Source organism: Dipodomys ordii, unplaced genomic scaffold (genome assembly GCF_000151885.1).
Source record: "Dipodomys ordii isolate 6190 unplaced genomic scaffold, Dord_2.0 Scaffold31, whole genome shotgun sequence".
Lineage (NCBI taxonomy): Eukaryota > Metazoa > Chordata > Mammalia > Rodentia > Heteromyidae > Dipodomys > Dipodomys ordii.
This window is the reverse complement of record NW_012267247.1, coordinates 1,845,491-1,872,485: the sequence shown is the minus strand read 5'-3', so window position 1 is coordinate 1,872,485 and position 26,995 is coordinate 1,845,491. Positions and strand designations below refer to the sequence as shown.

Here is a 26,995-nt window from a genome sequence, read left to right as displayed (position 1 = left end):
GTAATAAAGCATGAAGCTTGGCATAATTACAATCCATTTACCTCTATGAAACTGGCACATCAGATAATTGTCTCTTTCCTCTCCATTATGCTTGCTTTGGATTTTCCACAGAACTAATGAAGGGATGTGTATAATTAATTGGCTACCTCCTTCACCATCCAGCCCAAACTGATAAAAGGGACTATATCAAAACAACATTAATGGGCAGATTCATACATTCTTCAAGCCAATTCATTAGGCAAAACTAACACATTCACCAACAAAAGGACTAGAAAAACTCTAGCCACGGTCAGGTTAAATGTTTCAGTTCATGCAGACTACCTCGAAAGCAGGAACAGATTTCATGTTTACGCAAATTACACTCAATCTTGGCACTCTGCTTTGTGAGCACCAATGTCCATGTGAACCCTGATGGCAGAAGGGCATTTATTCAAGCAACAAGCCTCTGCAGGGACAGCAAGCTTTTTCCACCAACTCAGTGATGTGCCAGGTTGGTGCCCTGTCAGAGGTTGTGAGGAAGCTTTGGATATACTGTAAATTATGTATGCAATGTCTTGCTTTTGCTCTTCAAACCAAACCCTGGCAACTGTATGTCTCTCAGTTTCACAAAAGCACTAAAATTTGAACCCCACTGCCCCTGCAAAAGTTCTAACTTTTCTCAACAACTGTATTGGAAGTAATGCTTCAATTTGATATTACAATATACAAAGATAGCATAGAGAGTGAGTTAAAGGGGAAGATACTAATCTGACAACAACATGGATGATTCCAACTGGTTGAAAAACCTTAGCCCAAACACACAGTATTTGTACATAGAAGTTCACTTAATACAACAGGGGTATTCTGTGACTTGAACATTTCATTCTCTGATCACTGTTTGCAATTATGTGACCATGTGCTTTGTGAAAATAGTGTTTACTGAAAATATCTTCAAAAATTTGCCATGACTTCCTATTTTGGTATTGCCCATGAAGAGTGACTGGAACAATTATTAAATGACAAATTAATTGGATAATTCTTGCTAGTCACAGGGGAAAAGCAGTGCCAAATTTATCTTTTAATTTTATTTACTTAGGTTAGACCCTCTTCTCATGGTCCTTATCTCCTGATCATAAACTGACAGAGACTGGATGGTTCCTGTAGTCAAAGACAGAGACCTTGGATGAACTGAGATGTATTTTAGGGAAATAGAAAAAGTACATCCATTATATTCACTGACAATATCAAATAGTGGTGAGAATGTGAAGCAACAGGAACTCTCATTGTAGTGGGCATGCAGAGAGGCACAGTGACTCTTGAAATGGAGACTTCCTCCAAGGATGACTTAGTAGTATCATACAATCCAGCATTTCACTTCTCAATATTTACCTAGTTGTTTTAAAAACTGTGTCCATACAAAGAAACCTAAATGTGCCAGGTGCCGGTGGCTCACACCTATAAATCCTAGCTACTCAGGAGGCTGAGATCTGAGGATCATGGTTCAAAGCCAGCTTGGGCAGGAAAGTCCATGAGCCTCTTATCTCCAATAAACCACTCAGAAAACTGGAAGTGGTGCTGTGGCTCAAGAGGTAGAGTGCTAGCCTTGAGCTGAAGAATTGAGGGACAGCACCCAGGCCCAGAGTTCGAGCCCCATGACTAACAACAACAAAAAAGTTTATTGAAGCTTTATTCATAACAATCCCAAACTGGAAGCAACCTTAAAGAATAAGGTACCTGTGGTACCTCTAGATTATTCATTGACTTAAAAAAATTTGAGCTAGCTAGGCTCATGCCTAGAATCCTAGCTTCTCAGGAGGTGGAGATTAGGAAAACATTTTTAAGACCCTCTTCTCAATCAATAGCTGGATACGGTAGTATGTGCCTATCATCCCAGCTACATGGGCAGCTGAGATCAGAAAGAACACAGTTCTAGGCCAGTGTAGGTAAAAAACTCATGAGACTACCACCCTACACTTCTCAACAGAAAAAGCTGGGTATGTGGACATGTACCCGTCATCCCAGCTATGGCGGTGGGAAGTACTAGGCCAAGGGGTATAGTGCCTGCTTATCAAGTGTGGAGTCCAGAGTTCATATACTAGTTTGGTAAACTCATGAGCGATTGGACCACAGAAAAATAAGTATGAAGCCAAAGTACTTATTCCTGAGTGCAGAAACCAGTCTGGAAAGACTGCATACTCTATGATAGAGAAAATTAGAAAGCAACCGTGGAGATAGTAAGATGATCAGTGGTTTGCAAGTGTTGAGAGAGGAGAGGAAAGAATTAATAGAGGATTTTTTTTGGAGGAGGCAGGCCTGGAAATATGAACTCTGGGCCTTACATTTCCTAGGCAGGTGATCTACCATTTGAGTCACACTCCCAAGCCCTTCTTTGCTTTAGTAATGCTTTGGAGAGGGTTTTATGTTTTTGCCTGGGACCATCCTCAGACTATAATCCTCCTATCTTCACCTTTCCTCTCCAAATTGAGATGACAATTGTGTGCCACCATACCAGGCTTGTTGGACGAGGTAGAGATTTTGCTAATATTTTGCCTGAGGTGGCCTTAACTGTGATCATTCTAATCTCTTTCTCCTAAGTAGCTGGGATTGCAGATATATATCACTATACCTGGCCCAGGCACTGGAGATTTTTTTTTAATTTTTATTATTTTTTTGGGTCCGATTGTGGGTCCTGAACTCTGGGCCTGGGCGCTGTCCCTCATCTCTTCAGCTCAAGGCTAGCGCTCTATCACTTGAGCCACAACACCACTTCCGGCTTTTTTTTCTGCTTACATGGTGCTGAGGAATCGAACCCAGGGCCTCAAGCATGCAAGACAAGCGCTCTACCACTGAGCCACCTCCCCAGCCCCTGGAGACTTTTTTTTTGTTGGTCATGGAGCTTGAACTCTGGGCTTGGTTGCTGTCCCTCAGCTCTTCAGCTCAAGGTGAGCACTCTACTACTTGAGCCACAGCGCCACTTCCGGTTCTCTAGTGATTTATTAGAGATAAGAGTCCCAGGGACTTTCCTGCCCGGACTGGCTTTGAACCATGATCCTCAGATCTCAGCCTCCTGAGTAGCTAGGATTACAGGGGTGAGCCACCAGCGCCCAGGACTGGAGATTTATATATATGTACAGCACTGGAATTTTTTTTTTTTTTGTCGGCTGTGGGGCCTGAACTCTGGGCCTGGGTGCTGTCCCTCAGCTCTTCAGCTCAAGGCGAGCGCTCTACTACTTGAGCTACAGCACCACTTCCGGTTTTCTGGTGGTTTATCTCACGGTCTCTCCTGCCCGGGCTGGCTTTGAACCGCGATCCTAAGATCTCAGCCTCCTGAGTAGCTAGAATTACAGGCGTGAGCCACCAGTGCCCGGCTTCAGCACTGGAAATTTTTAAGAGAACTAAAACTATTCTGAAAGAGTAATTGTGAACATAGGACAATATATACTTGCCAAATCTCACAGATGTCTATAGCACTAAGAATGAATCTTAATGTGGTCACTTTAAATTATTTAGGAGATTGACAGATTCTCAGAAGGAGTATAGAATGTGACCAGAGAACCTAACTATGTTAAAAGTTACAAGACAATGTCACTGAAGGTAGTGGGAAAGAAAAGTGCTGATGCAGACAAGTGTGGAAGTGCATGGCCAATGAAAGGGCCCGTAGCACTTCACTGTGCTCCAACTGAAGCTGGGCCTCTAGGGGCATAGACTGATAGTCTGAATACTGCTAGACATGCGAATAAACCCTGATGGTAGGTGGGTGGTAAACTGTGGGAACCAGGTTTCTCTTTGGACTGGGAGTTTAAAGATAAACTGGGGTGAGGAAGAGAGCTAGAACAATCCATTTGATAATAGATCAGAGTTAGAAAAATCAGTATGAACTTAATTTTGTCTGACTGGTTTTTTTTTTTTTTGTCGATTATGGGGCTTGAACTCAGGGCTTGGACATTATCCTTGCGCTCTTCAGCTCAAGGTGAATGCTCTACTGCTTGAGCCACTGTGTCACATCCGGTTTTCTGGTGATTTATTGGAAATAAGAGTCTCAAGGACTTTCCTGCCCGGGCTGGCTTTGAACCGAGATCTTCAGATGTCAGCCTCCTAAGTAGTTAGGATTACAGGCATGAGCCACCAATGACCACTTGGGTGTTGTTTTTTATGATGCATTAGGGAAGCAACAAATATTAGACCTACATTGCCTGGACTGGAGGCAGGTAAGGAAATAGAATCATTGTGTGAGGGATTAAAGAGCATTTTTTTTTTTTGGCTGTGTGTGTGTGTGGGGTCTGGTTTGAACTTTGGGCCTGGATGCTATCCCTCAGGTCTTCAGCTCAAAGCAAGTGCTCTACCACTTAAGCCCCAGCGGCACTTCTGGTTTTCTGGTGGTTAATTGGAGCTAAGAATCTCATGGACTTTCCTGCCCAGGCTGGCTTTGAACTGTGATCCTCAGATCTCAGCCTCCTGAGTAGCTAGGATTGCAGGCATGAGCCACCAGCATCTGGCCTTAAGAGCATAATTTTAAGTAAGGCCTGTTTAACAAAGATTAGATCCTAGCAATTAGGATGGGATGGCTGGAAAGAGTGAGATGACCTAAGTGTGCCTGATGAATCTGGCCTAGTTGCCACACTTCTTGCTATCGTTCCTGCTCAGAGGGACACATAAGGACATACTCCAAAATTTAGCAGAACCTGTGACCCAAGTCCAATGGGGAATGGACCATGGGATAATAGTCAAAAATATTAGAGGGAAGAAATCAATCATGCCCCAAATAAAGAATTATCCATGTCATTTCAGAAAAAGTCAGGAAAAACAAATAATAGATTTAGAAGTATTGGATGAGGAACAAAAATGTGGATTTGGCTAGGTGCCAGTAGTTCATGCTTGTAATCATAGTTACTCAGGAGGCTGAGATCTGAGGATTCAAACCCAGCCTGGGTAGGAAAGTCCAGGAGACTCTTATCTCCAACTAAGCACAGAAAAAGTCAGAAGTGGCACTGGAGCTCAAGTGGTAGAGTGCTAGCCTCGAGCAAAAGGAGCCCAAGGACAGTGGCCAGGCCCAAAGTTCAAGCCCCAGGACTGACCAAAAAAAAAAAAGCACATATTTGGACCATCTAGAACTGGTTGCTATGGAAAGACTCAGCCTATAGAGGATGAAAATGCCAGTGGTGGCTTGGGTAGCTGCTTCTTACATGGGACTAGAGCTAGCCCATGCTGTTTAGCAAGAAGGCACAAGGAATAGCAGAGACTAAAAGAAAGGCTGCCACTTGGATTGTCCATAACTCCTGTTGCTGGGGAGGGTGCAGGCTAACATGGTCTCACAGAGCTGCCCTGAAACCCAACCAATGGCAGCACTCCCCAGGGTTCCAAGTGATTCTTTTCCTTACCACACATGCATCTTATTAAGAAGAAAACATTACTTAGGACAATATGTGGTTGCAATCTGTTCCCTGGGAGCCATAAAAACCATAGACGGCTTCCTCTTGGAAGGAGAAATGAGAAACAAATGAGAGTACTCTCATTTCTGAAAACCTTACAGTTTGATTCTAAATTTGGTGTTTCCAGCATCCTTTTCTTCCTTAGAATAATTTATAACCTCCTGGATCTGAAGGGAAATTAGAACTTGCTTAGTGCATTAAAAAAAGAGATGAGAAAAGGAAAGACTACAGAGAGATTTACTTTTTTTTGAGAGTGTGTGTGTGTCTGTGATGGTCTTGAAGCTTGAACTTTGGGCCTGGGCACTGTCCCTGAGCTTCTTTTGCTCAAGGCTAGCATTCTACCACTTAAGCCAGAGCTCAACTTCTGGCTCTTTCTGTGATTAATTGGAATTAAGAGTCTCATGGACTTTCCTGTCCTGGCTGGCTTCAAACCTTCATCCTCAAATCTCAGTCTCCTTAATAGCTAGAATTACAGGAGTGAGCCATGGGTGTCTGGGATTAAAGTTTCTAGTCTTAAACTTTCTTTTTAATTCTTAAAAGTTTTTAATTATACAGAAGAATATAACCACATCCTTATCACTCAGGCTTAATATTTTGTCATATTTGTTTAAGACTTTAAAAAATTACAGATACAGTTGGAAGTCCCCTTTCCCATCCAACCTGCTTTCTCCTAGAAGCAGACCCTAGCAACACTGATGAATACACAGGTTGATTTGGGAATGGTGGCAAGTAGAAGGAAGTGGTCAGGGAAGGGAAGGTAGCCACACTAGGAAGGAGTGATAGGCTGGGGTGTTAACTCCTTTGCCCTTTACTCTTCACACCTCCAGCCTCCATGGGATGGGTGTGCAGGTTGGGTTTTGGCTGACAACCTTTTGGCAAAGATATTGGATAGTGGACATAGGGTGGTACTCACAAAGATGGCATGAGGATAAAAAGGACATGGGTGGAATACTTAAAACACAGTATGTATTTATCGCTTGGTGTTGAAACTTATTATAGTAGGTATGCATTGTTAAATTTTATGACACTACACAGTATCATTAAAAATCATTAAATCATTAGCAATGATGATGGGAAATGGTGATTATACATAAAAGCCATTGAATATGAAAAGAGAAGTTTGGGAAAATTGCTTTAGTTCAAAGAATTGTCAAAATATTGAATTTATACCATGCATTTGATGGGTTTCCTTTTAACATAAAGAAAGGAATTGCATATCATAATTAACTTTTGTTGGTTCCACATTCCCTTAGACTGACAAAATGTGATTTGTTTTCTAGTTATAAGACAACAGGGTTGTTAGGCTTAAACTCTGACTGACATATTAAGATTACAACTGTTTGCTAAGAAAGCTACATGCAATCAAAAGTGTCTTAGAACATCATCTCTCCTTACCTACAATCTGTTGACCTGTAGATTGAAAGGAACACAGTTTGTAGTTGGGAGAAATGAGAGTAATGGGCACTGTAGTGAAAACAAATCCCAACTCCCTATTCAAAACAATTATTCATAGGTCCATACATCATTAATAAGAGATAGGAAACAGTTTTCCTTCTTTGTTCCTTACAAAGCAAAAGGATCCTAATGTCACAAAATAAAATGAATAAACACTATTCTTCTCAACCTCTTTTGCAGTGACAAAAATAATTTTAAGTAAACTAGTAACTAGTATTTTTCATATATCCTAGTATTAGATAATCACAATCTTTCTTCTTTAAGAAGTAGAAGGCAGAGAAAACTCAACTGGCAAATGAAATGATCTAGCTGTCTAGTAGAATCTTTCTGGAGAATCAGAATAGCCATTTAGCAGATACTACTACACAGGGAAAAAAAAATCTGAGTCAGATGTGGTAGTTTGTGCTTATATACCCAGCTTCTCAGGAGTCTGGCACAGGGAGATCACTTCAGTCTACAAGTTTAAGACCAATCTGGACAAAACAGAGGGACTCTGTATCCTCTTCTTCCTCCACCTCCTCCTCTTCCTCCTCAACAACTCATCATCTCATACTGAGATTCAAGGATATACGCATAAAATTTCACATTTCAAATAAAAAAAGAACACAAACTTTTGAAAACTCTGAACATATGATTAATGGTGTGGATTTAGACTGGAAATCTAACAAATAAATGTGTATAGAATACATTGGTGAAAAGAACCGAAAGCTGCATATATTTTATAATCTAAAAAAGCAATAATCTTTTCATAATATATTCCATTTCCTTTTAAATGCCAGTAAGTTCCATTTAAACACTTAATGAATGAAGATGAGACAGAATCCATAATATTCATACTTTAAAAAATGTTGTAATTAATCTATTGGAAACTTTGGATCTTCCCCAGGGAAAATCAAACATCTGTATAAAACACAATAAAATAAAAGCATAAAATGTCAGGAATGCTTAGGCTTCTTAAAACCCAGGTACAGATTCTTTTACTTCAAAAGAACTTACATTGTATAGAGGGATAGTCTTCATCACCTTATACTGCTTAGTGGGGTCCATTTTATACAGATGACGGTCAGTGACAAAAATTGCTCGGTCTTCTACCTTACTAAACCGATTTACCTGTAAGAAAACATGATAATAAGCCCCAGCAATTCAGCACAATGAAATCAAGTTATCTGTCTGGAAACACCTAGGGGAAGAGATGTCTGACTGTAGAGACTCTAATCTTCAATTAACAACCAAAAAGCTGAAGTGTAGCTGTGACTCAAGCGGCAGGTTGCTAGCCTTGAGCACAGGAGCTCAGGGACAGTGCCCAGGCCTTGAGTTCAAGCCCAGGATTGGCATACTGGTGTGTGGGCGTACACACACGTACACACACGTACACACATGCACGTACACACACACACACACACACACACACACACACACACACACAAAACATTGGGAGCAGCTATGGGTTTGTATTTGTATAGAGTGCTATGAGCGGGCAGGGAATGTTCTCTGTTTGTAGATAAACTTTTTCTATGAGACAAAATTAATCACAGGGCATTTTTGAAGCAAGTAGCTAGCTACTTGTTAATTAGGATGTTTCAACCATAGACTTAGGTACTATTTTAATCAATGTACCTATCAGTAAAAACTTTCAAACCACTGTCAAGAAGGAAAAAACAAGTCTCCACCTAGAGTTAGAAGAGACCTCTGATGTGTATATACATTTACACATAAATATGTATATATATGTTTATATATATGTATATACATACATACACAGTATATACATATACACATATATACATTCATATATATCATATATTTTATATAGTTATATATCAGATAATACATATATAAAAGAAAGGAATGACAGGGTGTGTGTGTTTGTGTGTATGTGTGCATATTTGTATATACACATATACCCCTGCCCTTTCTCCCTAGTTCTAACCCAAAGTGTAAAAAAGAAGTTAGGGCACTGGTGGCTCATGCCTGTAATCCTAGCTACTCAGGAGGCTGAGATCTGAGGATCGTGGTTCAAAGCCAGCCTGGGCAGGAAAAGTCCATGAGACTCTTATCTCCAATAAATCACCAGACAACTGGAAGTGGTGCTGTGGTTCAAATGGTAGAGCACTTGCTTTGAGCTGAAGAGCTGAGGGACAGCACCCCGGCCCAGAATTCAAGCCCCACGACCAACAACAACCACAAAAAAAGAAGCTAGAGATTAACTTGAAAACATTGTTATCTTCAGTAAGCTACTCAGATAAGTAAATTAGGACAGGCTGGATGAGATTTAACAGAATATATTGCTATAGGTAGGAGAAACTAAAATTCAAATTCTTTGTTCTGCAGTTTTAGAAGTCAGCCAATTCTCTACACATTTAGTTTATATCCAAAGCCTATTTTCCAAATCTTCAACCTGACAGAAAATGGTGTCAGTAATGAAGTATGAAACAGCCTGTGTGTCAGGGAATTACTGTTCTTGATGACTAGGTACACATAGCATCTCTTTGGCCACAGCAGAGGCCTGGTGCTTTTCAAAAGACGGGAAAAATGGTGTGTGAAAGAGCTTTCCTAAGCTGGGCACCGCTGAGATTTGAGGATCATGGTTCAAAGCCAACCGGGTCAGGAAAGTCTGTGAGACTCTTATCTCCAATTAACTACCAGAAAGTGGCACTGTGGCTCAAGTGGTGGAATGCTAGCCTTGAGCTGAAGAGCTGAAGGACAGTGCCCAAACCCAGAGTTCAAGCCCCATGACTGACAAGAAAAAAAAAGAGCTTCCCTAAATCATTTTGCACAGCATTAGCCTTCATAAAAGAAAAGTCAGGCGGTTCAGTTGGTTTGAGAGAGAAGGGGGGTGTATATGAGTATGTATACATTTGTGCATACAAGTCCTGGGACTTGAACACAGTGCCTGAGCTCTTTTGCTCAAGGTTATCACTCTACCACGCCAGACATAGCTCTACTTCCATTTTTTCGGTGGTTAATTAGGGAGACTGGCTTTAAACTGAGATAATCAGATCTCAGTCTCCTGAGTAGCTAGGATTGCAGCCATGAGCCACTAGTGCCTGGCTTTTCCTGAGCTTTTTTGCTCAAGGCTAGTATTCTATCACTTGAGACACAGCTCACCTTCTGGCTTTTCTGTGCTTAATTGGAGATAAGCATCTCATAGACTTTCTTGCCCTCCTGGCTCTTAAACAGCATGTTTAAACCTAGCTTTCTCAAACGTATTTAGTTTATGGAAACTTTTTCAACAGTTATTAATATTCAACAAAACACTGGTTCTGTGAAAGCCATGTTGTAGAATACTAACCACCATTTGCATCAATCTGAGAATAGAGAGCAGAGACCATTTAACAGAATCTGTGTACTAAGAAAAAGCAATGTGCCACATCTTTTATGGCAGCAAATTGAGAAATGCATGAATATGGTGCAAAAGAATGATTTCAAAACCCTATTGCAAAATTTCAAGGTCATTCTAGAGTCAAAATGGAATGCCCATATGTCTCTCTATGATATGAACATAAGCTAATCTATAAAGCAATGACAAAAATCTTTCAGGTATTAGAAATACAAACCTTCTCAGTGTTGGGAACAAGTTTAGAGAGTTAAAAAGTAGGCATATTAAATAATAGTATCTTAATACATTTTGGTAAGTTTGATAATATTCTTCACTTTTCTTAAATTTGCATTGAGATGGGATTTCATTCCAGTTCTGTTATTGTGTTCTTTTAGATATTGAAGCTGCCTTGTAGAAGTTTAGAAGCTGTGATTGTGGGTTGTCATTTAAATTGGGTAAGTTTTGAGAAAGCATTTTAATGCTATGTATTTGATTGATTTTAAAGGGTTGTATTGTAGCATGAAGAATACATTTACATAAAACGTAAATGAAAAAATCTTCAAAGTAGCAATCATATTGAAGCTTTGTTTAGAAATGTTATTTTATATACAGAAAATGCAATGTCTAAAGAGAACACAACACTAATCTTTACTTTCTGCTTCAGAAACTCAAAATCATCCTTAAAATGAATCAAATGAGTAGGAAAGATATCAGGTCTTAGGTTGTGGAACTTAGTTACATCAAAACAGCTAAGGAGCTGGATGCCAGTGCTCATGCTTGTAATCCTAGCTACTCAGGAGGCTGAGATATGAGGACTGTAGTTTCAATCTAGTCTGGACAGGGAAGTCTGTGAGACTCTTATCTCCAATTAACCACCAAAAAGCTGGAAGTGCAGCTATGGCTCAAGTGGTAAGAATGCTATCCTTAAACAAAAAAGCTCAGTGCCCAGACCATGAGTTCATGGCCTAAGACTGTCACAAAAGCAAAACAAATTAAACAAAAAAAAAAGAAGGAAAAAAGTCCGATAGACATATGTAAACCCCACATTTGAGTATGACACAGAACACCATCTCTCATTTAAATTCATAAAGTAATAGAAAAACTGGACTATGTATTCAGTATTAGATAACATCTCATCTTGTTTCTTCTACCCAAAGCTAAAACCCTCAACAAGAAAAAATTCTTACCATTCTGTATTTTCTCTAAATACTTCAAATGATCTGTTTATAGGTTTAGTCAGAGCCACAGGGGGTCAGAGACAAAGCTTCCCCAGAAAGTCAGACAGAGAAAACACAGTGTGGGTGAGAGGAGCTATTTGCAGAAGTCTCTCACCTTAAAGAACACTTTTTAACTGTGGTTAATGGAAAGTGGCCGTTTTAAAAAGAATCAAAGCATAAAGAACAGGGCTCTGTGAAAGTGCATTAAGTTGGCCTGTGTATCTTTGGTATTAAAAGATTCTCAAGAGGATATTATCTAAGCTATAGTGGGAAGAAAGAGTATTTTGCATTCAACTTTGAACCACAGGAGCATGAAATTTTCAGTTTTTATCCATAGGAACCCAGGATAAAATGGTCAGATATAAATTAAGTCTCAGTGAATAAGAGATACCAGGATTTTCTGTGTTTGATGACCTAATTCTTAAAACCATGCAACCCTCTTTAATTGTTCTGATTAGTAATTTGACTTTCCAGTTATCTAGATACCAGAAAAGAGGTGGCTAAGGATTGAGGTTTGAAACCAGCTTGGTCAGCAAAGTCTGAGAGATTACCTCCGTATAACCAGAAAAAAAGCTGGAATACCAGATACTGGATACTAGGCATAGGACTTACAAAAATGGCACACTGCTTTGTTATGTTTACAACCATACTGCATAAGCAATGTGCCTTATACTTTTTTTGTGTGGATGGGTAAATGGGATTAGCAAAAGCCTTTTTTTTTTGATTGATTGATTAGCTCTAGGTACAGGTGATAAAATACAGTTTCTGGATCTCAAAGTGCAGGACTAGACTATGGAGTGTAGTAACTGACTGGTAGCAGCTAGTAGTAGTGATGGGGAAATGCAAAGGAAAATTAAAATGGAGGATGAGATCACAAGTTTCAGAAAAAATATTGTAACTGAATTTCCTGACTCACTGGTGATCAACCACAGCATTATAGACTGGGCCTAGGGTAATAACTTCTCATAGGCAATGTCAATAAGTACTCAGACCTGTTGTTCTCACCCTAGAGACAACCTACTTTCAGTCTGTTTTAACAAGTACTCGAACTGTTTTTGCGTAGCATCTCTGCCTCCACTTTGTGTCACCTCCAGGTTAGTAACATTGAAGTATGCTAAACCATAATGCATGTTTTAAAAGCATTAAATGATGGGCTTGGAATGTGGCTTATTGGTAGAGTGCTTGCCTAGCATGCATGAGGCCCTGGGTTCAATTCCTCAGTACCATATAAATAGAAAAAGCCGGAAGTGGTGCTGTGGCTCAAGTGGTAGAGTGCTAGCCTTGAGCAAATGAAGCTCAGGGACAGTGCCCAGGCCTGAGTTCAAGCCCTAGAACTGGCCAAAAAAAGAAAAAAAAAAGCACTAAATGAACGTAAATACAGAGAAGATCTACAGGTACTACAAAAGACACACAGCAGTTAGATAGAAGTACTGGACTTCAAGGATGTCCTCCTAACTTGTTTTGAAAGAAATAGTTATGAGTTAATTACTCAAGCCCCAGGACTGACCTTAGAAAGGCTAACTTATAAAAAAATAAATACCAGGAATCAGGTACTCCAAAATGGAGGTGGAAAATGGAGGAGGGGGCGAAAATAGAGTCATAAAATTCAATGCATATCCAACAAGATTGAGAAAATTAAGGAAAGGGTTAGGTTGGGAGGGATGAGAGAGAGTGATGAAAGGGAGGGTATTGATCAATATTCCTTTTTCCCATATACTACTTTGTTGAATGGTAACTCCTTTGCACAACTACTTAAAGGTAAAAATAAAATTAAAACAAAACAAAACAACAACAAAACATTTACTTCCTCAGGAAGTCATTACAGCCTAGCTGGAAAACTAGTCTTGTCAGCCATCTAGCACTAACACTATTCAGCATGGAAAAGTGTGGCTTACTTATGGGGTAGTGTGTTATATACCACTCTCATGTTTTACTGCAGGTCTAAGTAAGTGGGTTTCATCTGAATCAGTTCTTTTTTTTTTTAAACCCCCGCACCCCCACCCCCAAGTGTCTGTTTCAAGCTTGCCTTACCTTACGGACATGACAGGAAAAGAGGACATTCATGTATTTGTCTTTCCTTTTCAGTTCATTAGCTACTGGGACAAAAGTGCCTGAGGTCTGAGGTGTATCTGGCTTCTGAAAGAGAAAGGAAAGAATGAAATGAGAATGCTCAGCATTTCAGGTGCAGAGGCAACCTTTCAGAATTCTGCTTTAGAACTTCACTTATATATTTCAGATGCATACTTTTATCTCTTTACCCCAGATGTCAGGCTGCTAAAGAGTTGTAACATCAAAGACTTATACAATTTAAAATTATGAAATGGGAGAGAGGGTGGAATGGATCTTTGGGAATAATAAAAGGAGGTAATTAAAAATAGTTGCTGAATAATGCGAGGGAAGGTTTAAATGGCCTAAGGCCAGGTTACAGAGTTGCTTAATACATGTGGTATTATGTAGCTTTTTTCAGAAAGTGTTTTTTTTTTTTTTTTGTAAATTCTGGAGAAAAAAAATTCCTTTCTTCGTAAAAGGAGTAGTAGATTACACATTGGACTTACTGAAGCAAGGTAGTTGCCCTCCCAGGCCCTTTGGAGTCCAAGGTCAGCCCTTTGACCTTTCAACATTTCCATGGCTGCTACCTTTGCCCTGACCTGCGGCAGGTCTGAAGCAGGTATGCTCTTGATGAGCTTGGCTGCTCTCCACCTGTAAGCAAATAAACAAAAGGTACAGGCTTTAGAAAGATGATCCCATTTATTCTTGAATTTAAATAAAATGAAACCAAAGTAATTGCACACTATGCTAAAAAAAAAAAAAAAGGTCAAATGCCTACAAAATGTACACAGAAGTTATTGCAATAGGTTTTTTTTTTTTTTTTGTGGGGCTTGAACTCTGGGCCTGGGCGTTGTCCCTCAGCTCTTCAGCTCCAGGCTGGCTACCACTTGAGCCACAGTGCCACTTCTGGTTTTCTGTGAGATAAGAGTCTCACGAACTTTCCTGCCCAGGCTGGCTTTGAACAACAGTCCTCAGATCTCAGCCTCCTGAATAGCTAGGATTACAGGTGTGAGCCACCAGTGCCTGGCTACAATAGTTTTATGCAAATATTTTGTAATACCTGTTTTGTTATTTGTGTGTTTTGAAAGCAATGAGACACTAGTGATACATAGCTCTTGTAATACAAATTGAGCATTCCTAATCCAAAAACCCCAAACTCCTTGAGCACAGTTCAACTGAAAAGTCTATGTCAATATTTCAAAATTCTGAAGCACTTTGTATAAAGAATATGCAAACCTGAGTTTAAGGGCACAGAAATAATAGATTCATCATCCATTCAGGTGTGTCCTAGGATAAGGCCTATACCTGACTGATTCCAGAGTGGGGGCCCCCCCATAACAGAGGCACACTGGGAAATTAAGTACCAGAGAGAGCTGCTGGTGCTCCTCAACCTTATCACTCCTTCTACCAACTTTAACACTGTGCCTCTAAGAACAGCTGCAGCCATAAAGAAGACCAACAGCTTCAATGAAATGAGGAGGGACAACACTGAAGCAGGCTCAATTACAAAGGAATTACTGTGAGGAAGAGGAACAATCCTAAAACACAGTTAGATATATACAGAGGTTCCAGAAAAACAAAAAATATTCACAGTTAACAGTAGAATCCTTTAACACACTTCTCTTGGTGTTACTCTGATTGAAAAAAAATCAAGTTTAGGAGAAAATTATAGCTTGTGCCAAGTCTTCCATTTGCAAACCAAAATCAAACCAAAACAAGAATATGTGAGACCATATATATCTAGTAGAGCCTAAAACATTGACTACTAGCCTTTTACAGGAAAAGCTTGCCAACTCTTGACCAGATGAATACATATATTATTCAACTCTGATCCCTGAGGAAGCTGGGGCTACCTTTCCCATCCTTTCCTGTCTGTTACCATATCCTTGGGAGCCAACTAATACATTCAACATAGCAGTCATTCAGTAAATATTTTTTGAATGAGCAAATTGAATTTTACACAATATACCAATTGAACAATTCTAGGCCACAAATGAATCTCAAAACTTAAAAAGAAGCCTATTCACCCAGAAGTGGTGGCTAACGCATGTAATTCTAACTACTTGGGAGGTAGAGATCAGGGGATTGTAGTTTAAAGCCAGCCTGGGCAAAAAAGTTTTGAGGTATGTTTCAACCAATGGCTGAGCCCCATGGTCTGAGCCTATTATCCCTGCTACTAGGAAAGCACAATGGCTGGACAAAGTGGAATGTGCTTGTCCTCCCCAGTGACATGGTGAGGCACATGGAGGAGGACTGCAGCCAGACTGGCCCAGGCATAAAGCAAGACCTTGTCTGAAGAATAGTCAGTGCAAAAAGGGTTTGAAAGCATAGCTTAAATGGTAGAGCTCCTGCCTGGCACATTTAAGGCCTTCGATTCAATCCCTATAACTACTAAAAAAGTACAAATAAATAATAAAAAAGACTATTTGGGCTAAAGTACAGAATAAAACAAATTAGTCTTCTGTAGCCATTAAAAATATGCACTATGGACTTGTCCCTATGACTTAAAAATTGTTTTTATTACTTTAGTTGTGCAAAGGCGTTATCATTCAGCAAGTCAGTTTATAAGTACAATGCATCTGGATTGATATCACCCCTTTCATCATCCCCCCGCCCCCCACCTAGCCCAACCCAACCCCTCCCTATCCGTGTGTGTGTGTGTGTGTGTGTGTGTGTGTGTGTGAGAGAGAGAGAGAGAGAGAGAGAGAGAAGAGGGGGGGAGGGAGGGAAAAAGGGAGGGAGGGAGGAGAGAAGGGAGGGGCTTGAACTCCTTGATTTTTTGGCATGACTTATTTTTAAGTAAAGCCAAAAGTGAGGGGGAAAAAAGCCCACATGGTATGTGGCTGTGTATATACCCTGCCCATAGTGCAGCCTGTATCTAGCACTATGTGAAATGAAATGAAATTTACTCATACTCATTTCAGCAATCCATGAGACAGATGCTTACTTGATCCTTTACAGGGAAGGAAACTGAGGCGCCAAGAAATCTGCCATATAATTACATAGCTAGGCCAGTGGCAAAGCCAGACTATGAACCCAGCCTCCAGGACCTGTGTTTTTGACCATTCTACCATGCTTCTTATGCAAAAGGTTTCTCGGGGAAGACAGAGCAGTATGGAGAGTTTCAACTTTATATTCTACAGATCTCACTTAAAAAATCAGTGAGCATGCATTTAAATAATTTAAATTATGTAACAATGTACATTGCCAATACCATTCATGAAAAAACTTTCAGCTGCACATAAAAAGCTTGCCAAGACTGAAAACGAACACTTATGGTATTGTATCTGCAAATGGAGAGTTGAGATACTTCTGCTTTCAGTAGTTCTATATTAGCCTTTTGTTGTTGTTATTGTTGGTTGTGGGGCTTGATCAAGGCCTGGGTGCTGTCCCTGAGCTCTTCAGATCAAGGCTAACACTTTACCACTTTGAGCCACAGTTCCACTACTGGTTTTTGAGTGGTTCATTGGAAATACAAGTCTCATGGGGACTCTTCTGCCTGGGCTGGCTTTGAAATGTGATCCTATTAGATCTCAGCCTCCTGAGTAGCCACTAGTGCCCAGCTGATCTTCTTTTTATGAGGAATCATTTCTTATTTTTTATTTACCTTTTACCATGTATATGAGACCAAAACCTAACGAGGGTAACATCTAATTTAGCACAGAAATACAAATTTATTATTATTATTATTATTTTGTCGGTTGTGGGGCCTGAACTCTGGGCCCCTCAGCTCTTCAGCTCAAGGCTAGCACTCTGCCACTTGAGCCACAATACCACTTCCGGCTTTTTCTGCTTATGTGGTGCTGAGGAATCGAACCCAGGGAACTCATGCATGCAAGGTAAGCATTCTACCACTGAACCACCTTCCTAGCCCCAAATTAATTGTTTTATATTCAAGATATATTAGTTTTTTTTTTTTAAAGATAGGGTCTCATTGTGTAGCCAGGCTGGCCTGAACTCTTGATCTTCTTGCCTCAGCATCCTGTGTGCTGCAATTACAGGTGTATACCACTATGTTTCCAAGTGTTCTTTAAAAAAAAAAAAATATATATATATATATATATATATATATATATACTGAATAACTTTTTTTCCCCCTGGGATTTGAACTCAGGGACTGTCCTCATAGCCAACATCCTGGTGCGGGAATTATAATTTCTTATGTCAAGTGTGTTGCCAAAAATGAATATGACACTTACCAACAAGTTCTTACCTACTAAAAATTGCCTGGAGGGCCTCCTCAAAGCGGCGCAGAACTTTTGGAGGAGTTGGCCACTTCACATGCTTCCCGTAGTCTCTCATGGTCTGGACCCCCTGGAAACGCCTGGCCACCTCATGGATGTATGACTTCACTTTGTAGCGCCGGTAGTGCCTGATTATTGTCAGAGCTGCCTTGGTCCTCTTGTATCGCATGCGAGCCAGGGTACCCCGCCATACCTTCACAACAGAAAAAGACAAAGGAAAATGTTTACAGATCTAGAAGCTCCTGTGTAACCAACAGGACCAGCCAGAGCCAAAGTGTGCTGATTCTCCCTGCCACCAACAGAGGGTGCTGGGATTCATGACTGTGCCTGCTCCTCTTCCAAGTGTCTAGTTGCTTGTTATCCTGGGAGTGCATGCTGGTTTTGATGTAGGGTCTTATAGTAACTTGTCACAAAATTGAGAGAGCCCACAATGTAAGTATTTGCAGGTAAAGATTTCAGGAAAGCTGAAGAAAAGCAAGAAGAGTCAGAGCCAAATGCCATTAAGCACTTCACATTCCTTGGTGAAACCTTGCTTATGCAGATTTGCCAGACTAGCCACTAGTATGTTACTTTGAATTTGCAAACTGATTCATGTACAACCTGTGGACCACTTCTCTGTAGTGGCAATATACATGGCCCAAGAATTTAGAGGTATTCCTGGGAAAAGTGCCAAACAGATTATCAATATCAGACGAATAGATTGTTAAGATTTTCAGGGCTGAGAAATAGATAAGACAACATATAAAAGTCTCAATTTAAGCTTCAAATCAAGATACATACCTCTGTGTGTGTGTGTGTGTGTGTGTGTGTGTGTATGTGTATAAAATCTGATGTGACCTTTAGTTCATCCACATTTCCAATATGAGTCCTTTCTGATGCACAGTCTCTGTGACCCCAAACTACTCTGATTGATAAACAGCACCTTCATTATGTTCCAGCCTCTAGTTATTGCTGTGCTTAAATATCCATGTCATTTCTCAACTTGGTTGTTGTATTCTCTTCCTCCCTTGTCTCTGACCTGAAAGAGCCAAGATTTCTACCCTCTAATTCAAAGCCCACAGTATGAGTTCTGCAGATGCCATAGGGCTTTCTATATTTCTCCTTAAATCCCCATCTGTGCATATCAGTTTCCTTTGAGGAACTTGTGAACTGCTTCTTTTGTTCAGTTGCTTGGGGTTAGTCTTCTTCAGCACCTCAGGACCTCTCCCCATAAGCACCTCATGTGCTTGCCATGTTTGTCCTTCCAGCCTGTGACACAGTGCCCACAGGTTTGCAAATGACATGGGGAGAGGTCCCCAAGGGAGCCCCTCCAAGAAAAACTGTAACACAGAAGGGAGACATGGCATACAAGTAATTTGTGATGGGCATTCAGAGCTGATGTATAAACAGGGCACTCAAAAAGACAGTGAGTACTACAGAAACGATTCCTTGCCTCAGGTGGCATCAGCACTGCAGCCTTTTGGTCACAGTGGCTCTTCTCTGTATCTGAATGTACAGCTAGTTGGGCTATGCACCCACCCAAGGGCTAAAATAAAGGCCCCCTTTTCAGTATCTTGAAAAACAGGAAGAATACAATAGGAGGGTAAATTTATGGTTGTGGCTCACTTATGGTTTGGGGCTAAATTCTTTTTTTCCCCCCGCTGAACTCAGGGGCTTGAACTCAGCTTTCTTGCTCAAAGCTGGTGCTCTACCACATAAGCCATGCCTCTAGCCTGGCTTTTTTGCTAGTAGAGATAGTGTCTCATGGACATTTTTGCTTTTGAAATGTAATTTTCTAGGTCTTAGTCTCCTGAGTAACTAGCTAGGATGATAGGTGTGAGCCACTGCTGCCTCACTTGGATAAAATCTTCTACTGATTCCACAAAACATTTTTTAAGTGCTTTTCAAGGATGGTCTTTAACATTTCTTCTGTGTTGTTGGTTTATTTAGGTTTTGTGTTGTTGAAAAAAAAATCAAATAGTACAAAGGTACTCGTAATCAGACAGTACTCTTCATTCACCCATTTAACCCCACCTCATCCCTCCCAGTCTCATTCTGTACAAGCTATTTTAGATGTATCTTCTGGTATTTACTGTCATATTTATAAGTAATGCACATGTACTGTTATTTCCTGGTTGAAACTTTAGAAAACCACCAAAATTACAGAAAGTGGAGACTCATCTTTCTTACTGTCATTTTAACTTCTATCATCCTAATAATCACATAGGAAAGTTTAAGTTGTTGGGCACAGATGGCTCATGCTTATATTGCATAAATAGGAAATTTTCAGTCCAGGAAGGCCCAGGTAAAAAATGAGAAAAATTGTGTAGCCAGTTTGGCCACACAATGAAACCCTGTTTCATCATCATTCCAAAAAAGTCAATACTATAGACATTACTACATATATGAGTGGTAATATATATTGGATTTGTATATATTATTCTATACATGTATATATCACATGTATATACTATATTGCTTTTATTATACTTATATATTATGTATTAGATGTACATATATTATATTACAATACATTATATGTACATTTTATATTATGTATTACATATACTTTTATATTTATATTATATGTCTTATTTATTATATGTACATTTGGCTCATCATATACTAAGTAGGACTGGTATTCATTTATCATGTACATGCTTACTTATATTCAAATACAACAGTAAAGGTAAAAAAAAACTGCTTTATTTTAGACTATCTCATGCTAATTTTTGCCAAATTTTAGATTCAGTCTAACCCCAGATTCTTTAGTGAATGTGAACCATTCTTTCTCAGCCTACCATCTGCCCCCAAAAAGTGCTAGACTGGGCCTAACTTTATTTTTCCATCTATAAGATGGACTGATGAGCCATAGTTTGAATGTTGTATCTAGTCTTCCAGCTGCCCAAGAGGAAAGTAAAGGAGCTGGGACTTTGTGTCATTGCTGCTAGGTTTTACCTTAATTCTAATGATGGAAATAATTCATTGAGTCTGGGAGTACTTTTTGTTTTGGCTTGGTATTCTTTATTCACATCAGGTGGACCTTTTCTTTTCTCTTTTTTGCTAGTCCTGGGGCTTGAACTTTGGGTGCTGTCCCTGAGCTCCTTTTGCTCAAGTCTAGAACTCTACCACTGTGAGCCATAGCACCACTTCTGGCTTTTTCTGTGATTAATTGGAGGTAAGAGTTTCACAGACTTTTTTTTTTTTTTGCCTGGGCTGGCTTTGAACTGTGATCCTCAGATCTTAGCCTCCTGCATACAGGTTGAACCACCAGTGCCCGGCCGATCTTTTCTTTAGGTCTGAGACCTAACTCCAACTCAGTGCCTGACATTTACACTCAGTGGCTAGCACTCTACCAACTGAACAACTCCTCCAACCCCTAATGGTGGACCTTTTCATGGCACAGATGCATTTGTTAGCAAATGCTTACATTACTTCTTGCTCATTTGTAGATATATCAGAGGCAGGGGATATGGTAAACCTTGCTCATCCTTCTTGCCTAGGGATGAAGTTGTCTTGATGGAAGAAAAGTTCCTCAGCAAAGCAGTGGGTGTTGTGAGCTTTCCTCTGGATACTGCTATACTAAATGCTAACCCTTCAAAAGCAGTAAGTCTTTTCAGAATTCCTTCCTTGAACTTTCCCATGTTCCATTTTTTTCTTCGAATATATTGAATTTTCAGTATTGTTTGGCAATTTAGTGCAATTTTCCATTTTCTAGATAACCCTTTTCAAAAGTTATAGCATGAAATTGAACCTTTGCTTGGTTTCAGAGTAGATAGCATGTTCTTTGTTGTTGAACGTTTGATATCTTTTACTCTCACTCCAAAGTTTTAGGAAATCAATTCCATGATTCTGCAGTTATATCACCAACTTTATTGAAATCTCTCATGCTTCATTTATTTTTTAACATCAGAGAAAAAACCAGCATCAAAAAACTACAGAGAAAAATGGGAAAAAGATGCGTTGTGTATTTTTCCTTATAAGAGATTGAAAGGAAAATAGATTATATTCCTATGAAAGACTGTGTGCCTGTGTGAGGGAAGGGTTCTGCTGATTATCCCACCAAGGGTCTTGATGGGACTTGAAGGAGAATGACAGTTTTCCAATTTCCTCTTTGTTCAAAACTGCTTAAACTTTTTTTGTTTTTTGTTCAAGAGCTGTACAAAGCTTAGCTCTTCAGAGGACTTTGGCTGATAAAAGAACTCTAGAAAGTAGTAAAGGTCCCATTCCATAAACAAATACTTAATACTTATTTGCACATGACTGAGGGGCTCATTAAACACCAAGGGATTCCAAAGGAGCCCTTGTTAAAATTGTGTTAATACTGGATATGGAGTCAGCTGGGTACGATGTGCCTTGGGACTGATACAGGAGGCTAGAGGACATGTCCTAGTAAAGCTGAGCTCAGGACATAGTAGAGAGCAGACCAATGTAAGAAAGGCCAGGAGCCTTTTCTCAGGCAGAACAAAGGATGCAAATGGCTCAGATGGAATAACCAAGGTAGAAACGAGCACTGAAGAACACTGAACACCTTCCTAACTTGAGTGCCAACACAGGACCTTGCCCTTGCTCAGTTTGTTTGCTTGACTGGTGCTCTACCACTGGAATAAAGCCTCTAGTAATGCCACTAGTTTACTTTCTTCAGAGAGTAAACTGTGCCATCTGTCAGAATGAGACTCGGTAGTCATTCAGCTGTGTGAGATCTTAGAGGAAACCTGGAAGTTTAGTCCTTTTTATACGGATTTTTAATTTACTTCTTCCTTCGGCTGTGCTCCGTACGCCCTCTACAGAAGCTCCTGGTCTTCTCTTGCCTGAATCTTCATAGTCCTGTTGTTGGCTGAACTGGCTTGCCTCTCTGTCTTGTGCTTTGATGTCAGGTACTGCCTCCAGCTGCTTGGGGGAGCTGGCACTGTTCACTTCCAGAAATACATTAATGCCTCCTGTCCACTGTGGTGTGCACTACACTTCTGCTTGTCCTTGTGGCTTTCCCCAATTTTTGTTCCTTTACTGCTCTTTTGGGGGTGTTGAGAATGGATATAAACATGACTGTCAGGTTTAGCCAGATGTTTTATGCCATCTTAATTCTGCCGTATTTTTTTCTTTTGGTATATATTTCCTCAGTGGTCAGGAGTTTCAAAGCACCATCTGGCAGTCATTACTGATTCACTGTGAATCTTCGGTTTAGTTTCAGAATCAAACACAGGCTGGCTTTCCTTTTTCCTCTACCCCCCACTGATCCCCATGGGGTTTTGTTTGTAGTCACTGGTGTTGGGTTCTGGCTGACTTGTCAGTACAAATCACCCCCTCACAGCTCTGTAGTCCCTCAGAATTGGATATTCTTTTCTTAACAACTAGAATTCCTCAAAATTTCAGCTTCCTAGGCTATCCATGTTTTTGGATGGTTTTTAGAAGTATCTCTGTACTGGTTTCTACCCTTAAATTTCCCACGTAGTTATTCTGGCAGCATTCTGACAGCATGTATTTGTTAAAGAGGATACTGGTGTGGATAAGGAGAGTTTATTTACACAGGAGGCTGAACTCTGAGCAAATTATAAAACAAACACTTTGTCTTTGATATCCACATACTCCATCAAATTTAGAATATAAAAGTTGCATCCAATTTGGGATGTCTATAATGATTAATAAAGCAATGGCCCCTTCCAAGAGTTATTTTGAAGCAAGATTCAAACACAGAAAAATATTCCTGTTATTCCTCTTCCTCTCAAGCATTTCTATGAGGGACAAATGATTAAAAGTCTATGAGTGCCCATGGCAAAAACAAGGTCTAGTGGATATAATCTATAGTGTTTTTTTTAAGTATAACTCTGAAATGAAATTCCTTACTTTTGTAGATAAATTAATAAATTTTGAGATGACCTAGAGAAAAAAAATCTAAGAAACAATGAAATAACCAAATCTTCAGTCAACAGACAAATGTCCCTGTATTAAAAAAGAGATAAACAAAGCTAGCTGCTGGTGCTCACAGGAGGCTAGGATTTGATGAGGGTTGTGGCTTGAAACCTGTCTAGTGAAACAACTCTGAGAGAATCTTACATTGGATTAACTAACCAGCAAGAAGCTGGAGGTTGAGGAGTGGCTCAAGTGGTACAGAGCCAGACTGGAGTGAAGATGCTAAGTAAAAGCATAAAGTCCTGGCTTTAAGCCATATTACCAGCACAAACACCTTCCCCGCCCCCCCCCCCAAAAAAAAAGAAAAAAGAAAAGCAGTGAAAAGCTAATGTAATTATTTCAAGTTTTCCTAAGGAACTTAACTATTGTGGCAGGGTGAGGGATATACCTAGCAGGATGTAACTTAGAAATGATTACCTTGAGCTGTCTTAACTCAGTCTGGGAGACTAACTTGCATTAGCTGGCTAACAAACTTTCTTGTAGGACATATATTTTATGTTACTTTTGTTTTTGTGGTACTGGGATTGAGCCCCAGGCCTCACACATGCCAGGCAAGTGCTCTACCACTTGAGCCATGCCTCCAGCAGGACATATACATTTTATATATGGCCTTTTCTATACTGTATATGTAATCACTGTTGCCCATTAATAATTTCTTCACCATGAGGATGACAAGACCTAACAACCTCCTTATAATTGTAAGTTCAGGAAGCAATGGAACTTTTCCATCTTGACATTAACTTTATCAAAACCCAACTGCAATTATTTTGCAGAAAAATGAGAATGAAACTACTCCAACTAATAGGCTTAGTAAATCTGATAGACCTTTTTCAGGATTCAGTCGTTCAAAAGTAAATATTCTGGAGCTGTACTGAACACATTGCTCACTTTTTTTTTAAATTGTGAAAATACTGTACAGAGGGGTTACAATTATACTGGCAAGATAATGAGTATATTTCTTATCAAGCATTGTAGCCTCCTCCTTTGTTTCCCCTTCCCATCCCTTCCCATCCTCCCCCCTACTCACTTTTGTTTTGAAAAAGAAGGCACAAAACTGATAATTCACCTTCACAATCTTTAAGGTCAAGGCTATCTCTAAACTGCTTTTAAGTACAGAACTACAGGCTTTTGGTTAAACTACAGGGTTGAGCATTTGAGCAGATCCACTGAGATACCTAGCATGTTTTAACTTTTGTCTCTTTAAAAATAATCCAGTACATCCTCATATTAGATGATCATAAAGGGCCTTAACAAGTCTCTACCACTTGAGCTACACCTCTAGCCCTTTTAGCTGGTGTTTCGCTTTTTGTCTGGGACTAGCCTCAGAACTTGATATTCCCACCTACTACTACCTACTACAACCTCCTCCGGCTTGCTCAAGTGCTCTACCACTTGAGCCATAGCTTCCCTTTTAGCTTTTTGGTTGTTAATTGGGAGATAAGAGGTGAGTCTCATTAGCTTTTCACCTAGGGTGGCCTTGAGCCTCCCATTATCTGCTTTCTGAGTAGTTGGGATTACAGGCCTGGGCTACCTTGGCCAGGTATTAACAGAATTGTAAAGATATACATGACTTTTTGTATACAGGCCACTCTGGTTTAGGGATTATTTTGAGCTGACAGAAACTCGGAAACTGTGGATACAGGAAGATTTTCTACCCTCCCCATCTTCAGACCTAAAAGTAGACTGAACATTTTTTTCCTAGGAGAAAGGTGACTTCTTTGGTCCAGGAAGAGTCTACACTGAGATGAGTTTGTTTAAAGGCCTTACTAAAATGAGCTTTATCTTCCATTATCTTCTGTATACTTCTGTCCATCTGTATAACTTTCCCATCATTCATTGATCCTATAGAACAAAATCTCTTTTCTTGTCTAGTCATGTCTCCGTATTTTATTGTCTCCTTTGTGAATATGGCATCTAAGCTCTTAATATAACCACTCCAGGTTAGACCTAAGTTCTTTTATGTAAAATTCCTGTGCATATAGAAAATTAGCATCAATAAAATTTTTTTGTCTTTTCTCTTGTTCATCTGTCTTTGTCAGTTTGATTCTAAACAGGTCCCAACTTAGTAAATGTAAAAGAGTAGAGAAAAAAAGGTTTTTCTCCTAAACAATTTCCAAATGACTTGATTCTATCCTCTCAGAAAATACTGAATTAAAGCAAAAATAAAAGAATTATTCAAGTAATGAAGTAATTTTATCAGAAAATTATGGGAAACTAACATTGGGTATCAAACTTATGCTAGGCTAATTAAAGTCTAATTTGCATACACATGTAATTTGCATACGCATATACATATGTATACATGCAAACACACATATAACAATTAACCTCCCAGCCCCCTTCTTTTGGTGCAAGTACTGAGGCTGGAATTTAGGGCCTAAGAACTGTCCCTTAGCTTTTTTTGTTCAAGGCTGGCATTCTACCATTTGAGCCATAGCTCCACTTCCAGCTTTTTGTTAATTGGGAAATAAGTCTCATGAACTTTCCTGCCTGGGCTAGTTTTAAACAGCGATCCTCAGATCTCAGCCTACTGAGTAGCTAGGATTACAGGCATGAGCAACTAGTGCTTGGCTCTTATTTTTTTAAACAATTTTATGCAAGTACCTCTTTTACATCTCTATTAAATGTCATCATTTCATAGTACTCACCGTATGTCAAATTGCAAACCCACACTTGCACTCCCCTTTATCCCAGGCTACTTTGATTAAGTTCTGACATACTATTTAATTTAATCATTATATTGACTACCTATTGTCATATATTCCATAAAGGTAGAGATATTCATCCTCAAGCATCTAGAAGAATAAGAATTAACTATTTACTAAATGAATGGGTAAACTAACAATTGAACAACAACAAAAAACAATCTTATGCAAGAAAAACTAATCCTTATTCTTTTTAAAAAATTGAAATACTGCTGTAAGGAATTTATTATACTTCTGCTTGTACTTTATACATATTAGTGGGTATATATGTTGAAAATAAAGGCATTTTTTGAGCATGTAAAGCCATGTAAGCCATGTTAGTTAAACGAGGAAATGTGGTAAAGAATGCTAACCTACTCTGGAGTTACATATAAAGAGAATGCCAAGAACCTGATGAATAAAGAAAAAAATCAATTACATGGTTCTGGCCTTTTCATAACAGGTGTGTGTGTGTGTCTAGCGTTTGAACTTAGGGCCTGGTGCTGTCCTTGAGAGGTTGTTTTTTTTTTTGCTCAAGCCGTGTGTGTGTGTGTGTGTGTTTGTGTGTCTCTAGCATTTGAACTTAGGGCCTGGTGCTGTCCTTGAGAGGTTTTTTTTTTGCTCAAGCCGTGTGTGTGTGTGTCTAGCGTTTGAACTTAGGGCCTGGTGCTGTCCTTGAGAGGGGTGTGTGTGTGTGTGTGTGTGTGTGTGTGTGTGTGTGTGTGTGTGT

The 26,995-nt window shown here is 39.6% G+C and overlaps 1 protein-coding gene across 2 annotated transcripts in view; it reads right to left on the bottom strand.

Annotated features, from left to right (window-relative positions):
• Window positions 1-26,995, bottom strand: part of Myo1d (myosin ID) — a 299,308-nt gene that overhangs the window by 100,917 nt on the left and 171,396 nt on the right. For both annotated transcript variants that reach the window (XM_013016551.1, XM_013016552.1), the window contains exons 17-20: window positions 17,662-17,885; window positions 13,955-14,099; window positions 13,431-13,535; window positions 7,860-7,973 (exon numbers count right to left, since the gene is read on the bottom strand). In XM_013016551.1, the coding sequence (XP_012872005.1) occupies window positions 7,860-7,973; window positions 13,431-13,535; window positions 13,955-14,099; window positions 17,662-17,885 (588 nt within the window). The remainder of the gene's footprint in view (window positions 1-7,859; window positions 7,974-13,430; window positions 13,536-13,954; window positions 14,100-17,661; window positions 17,886-26,995) is intronic.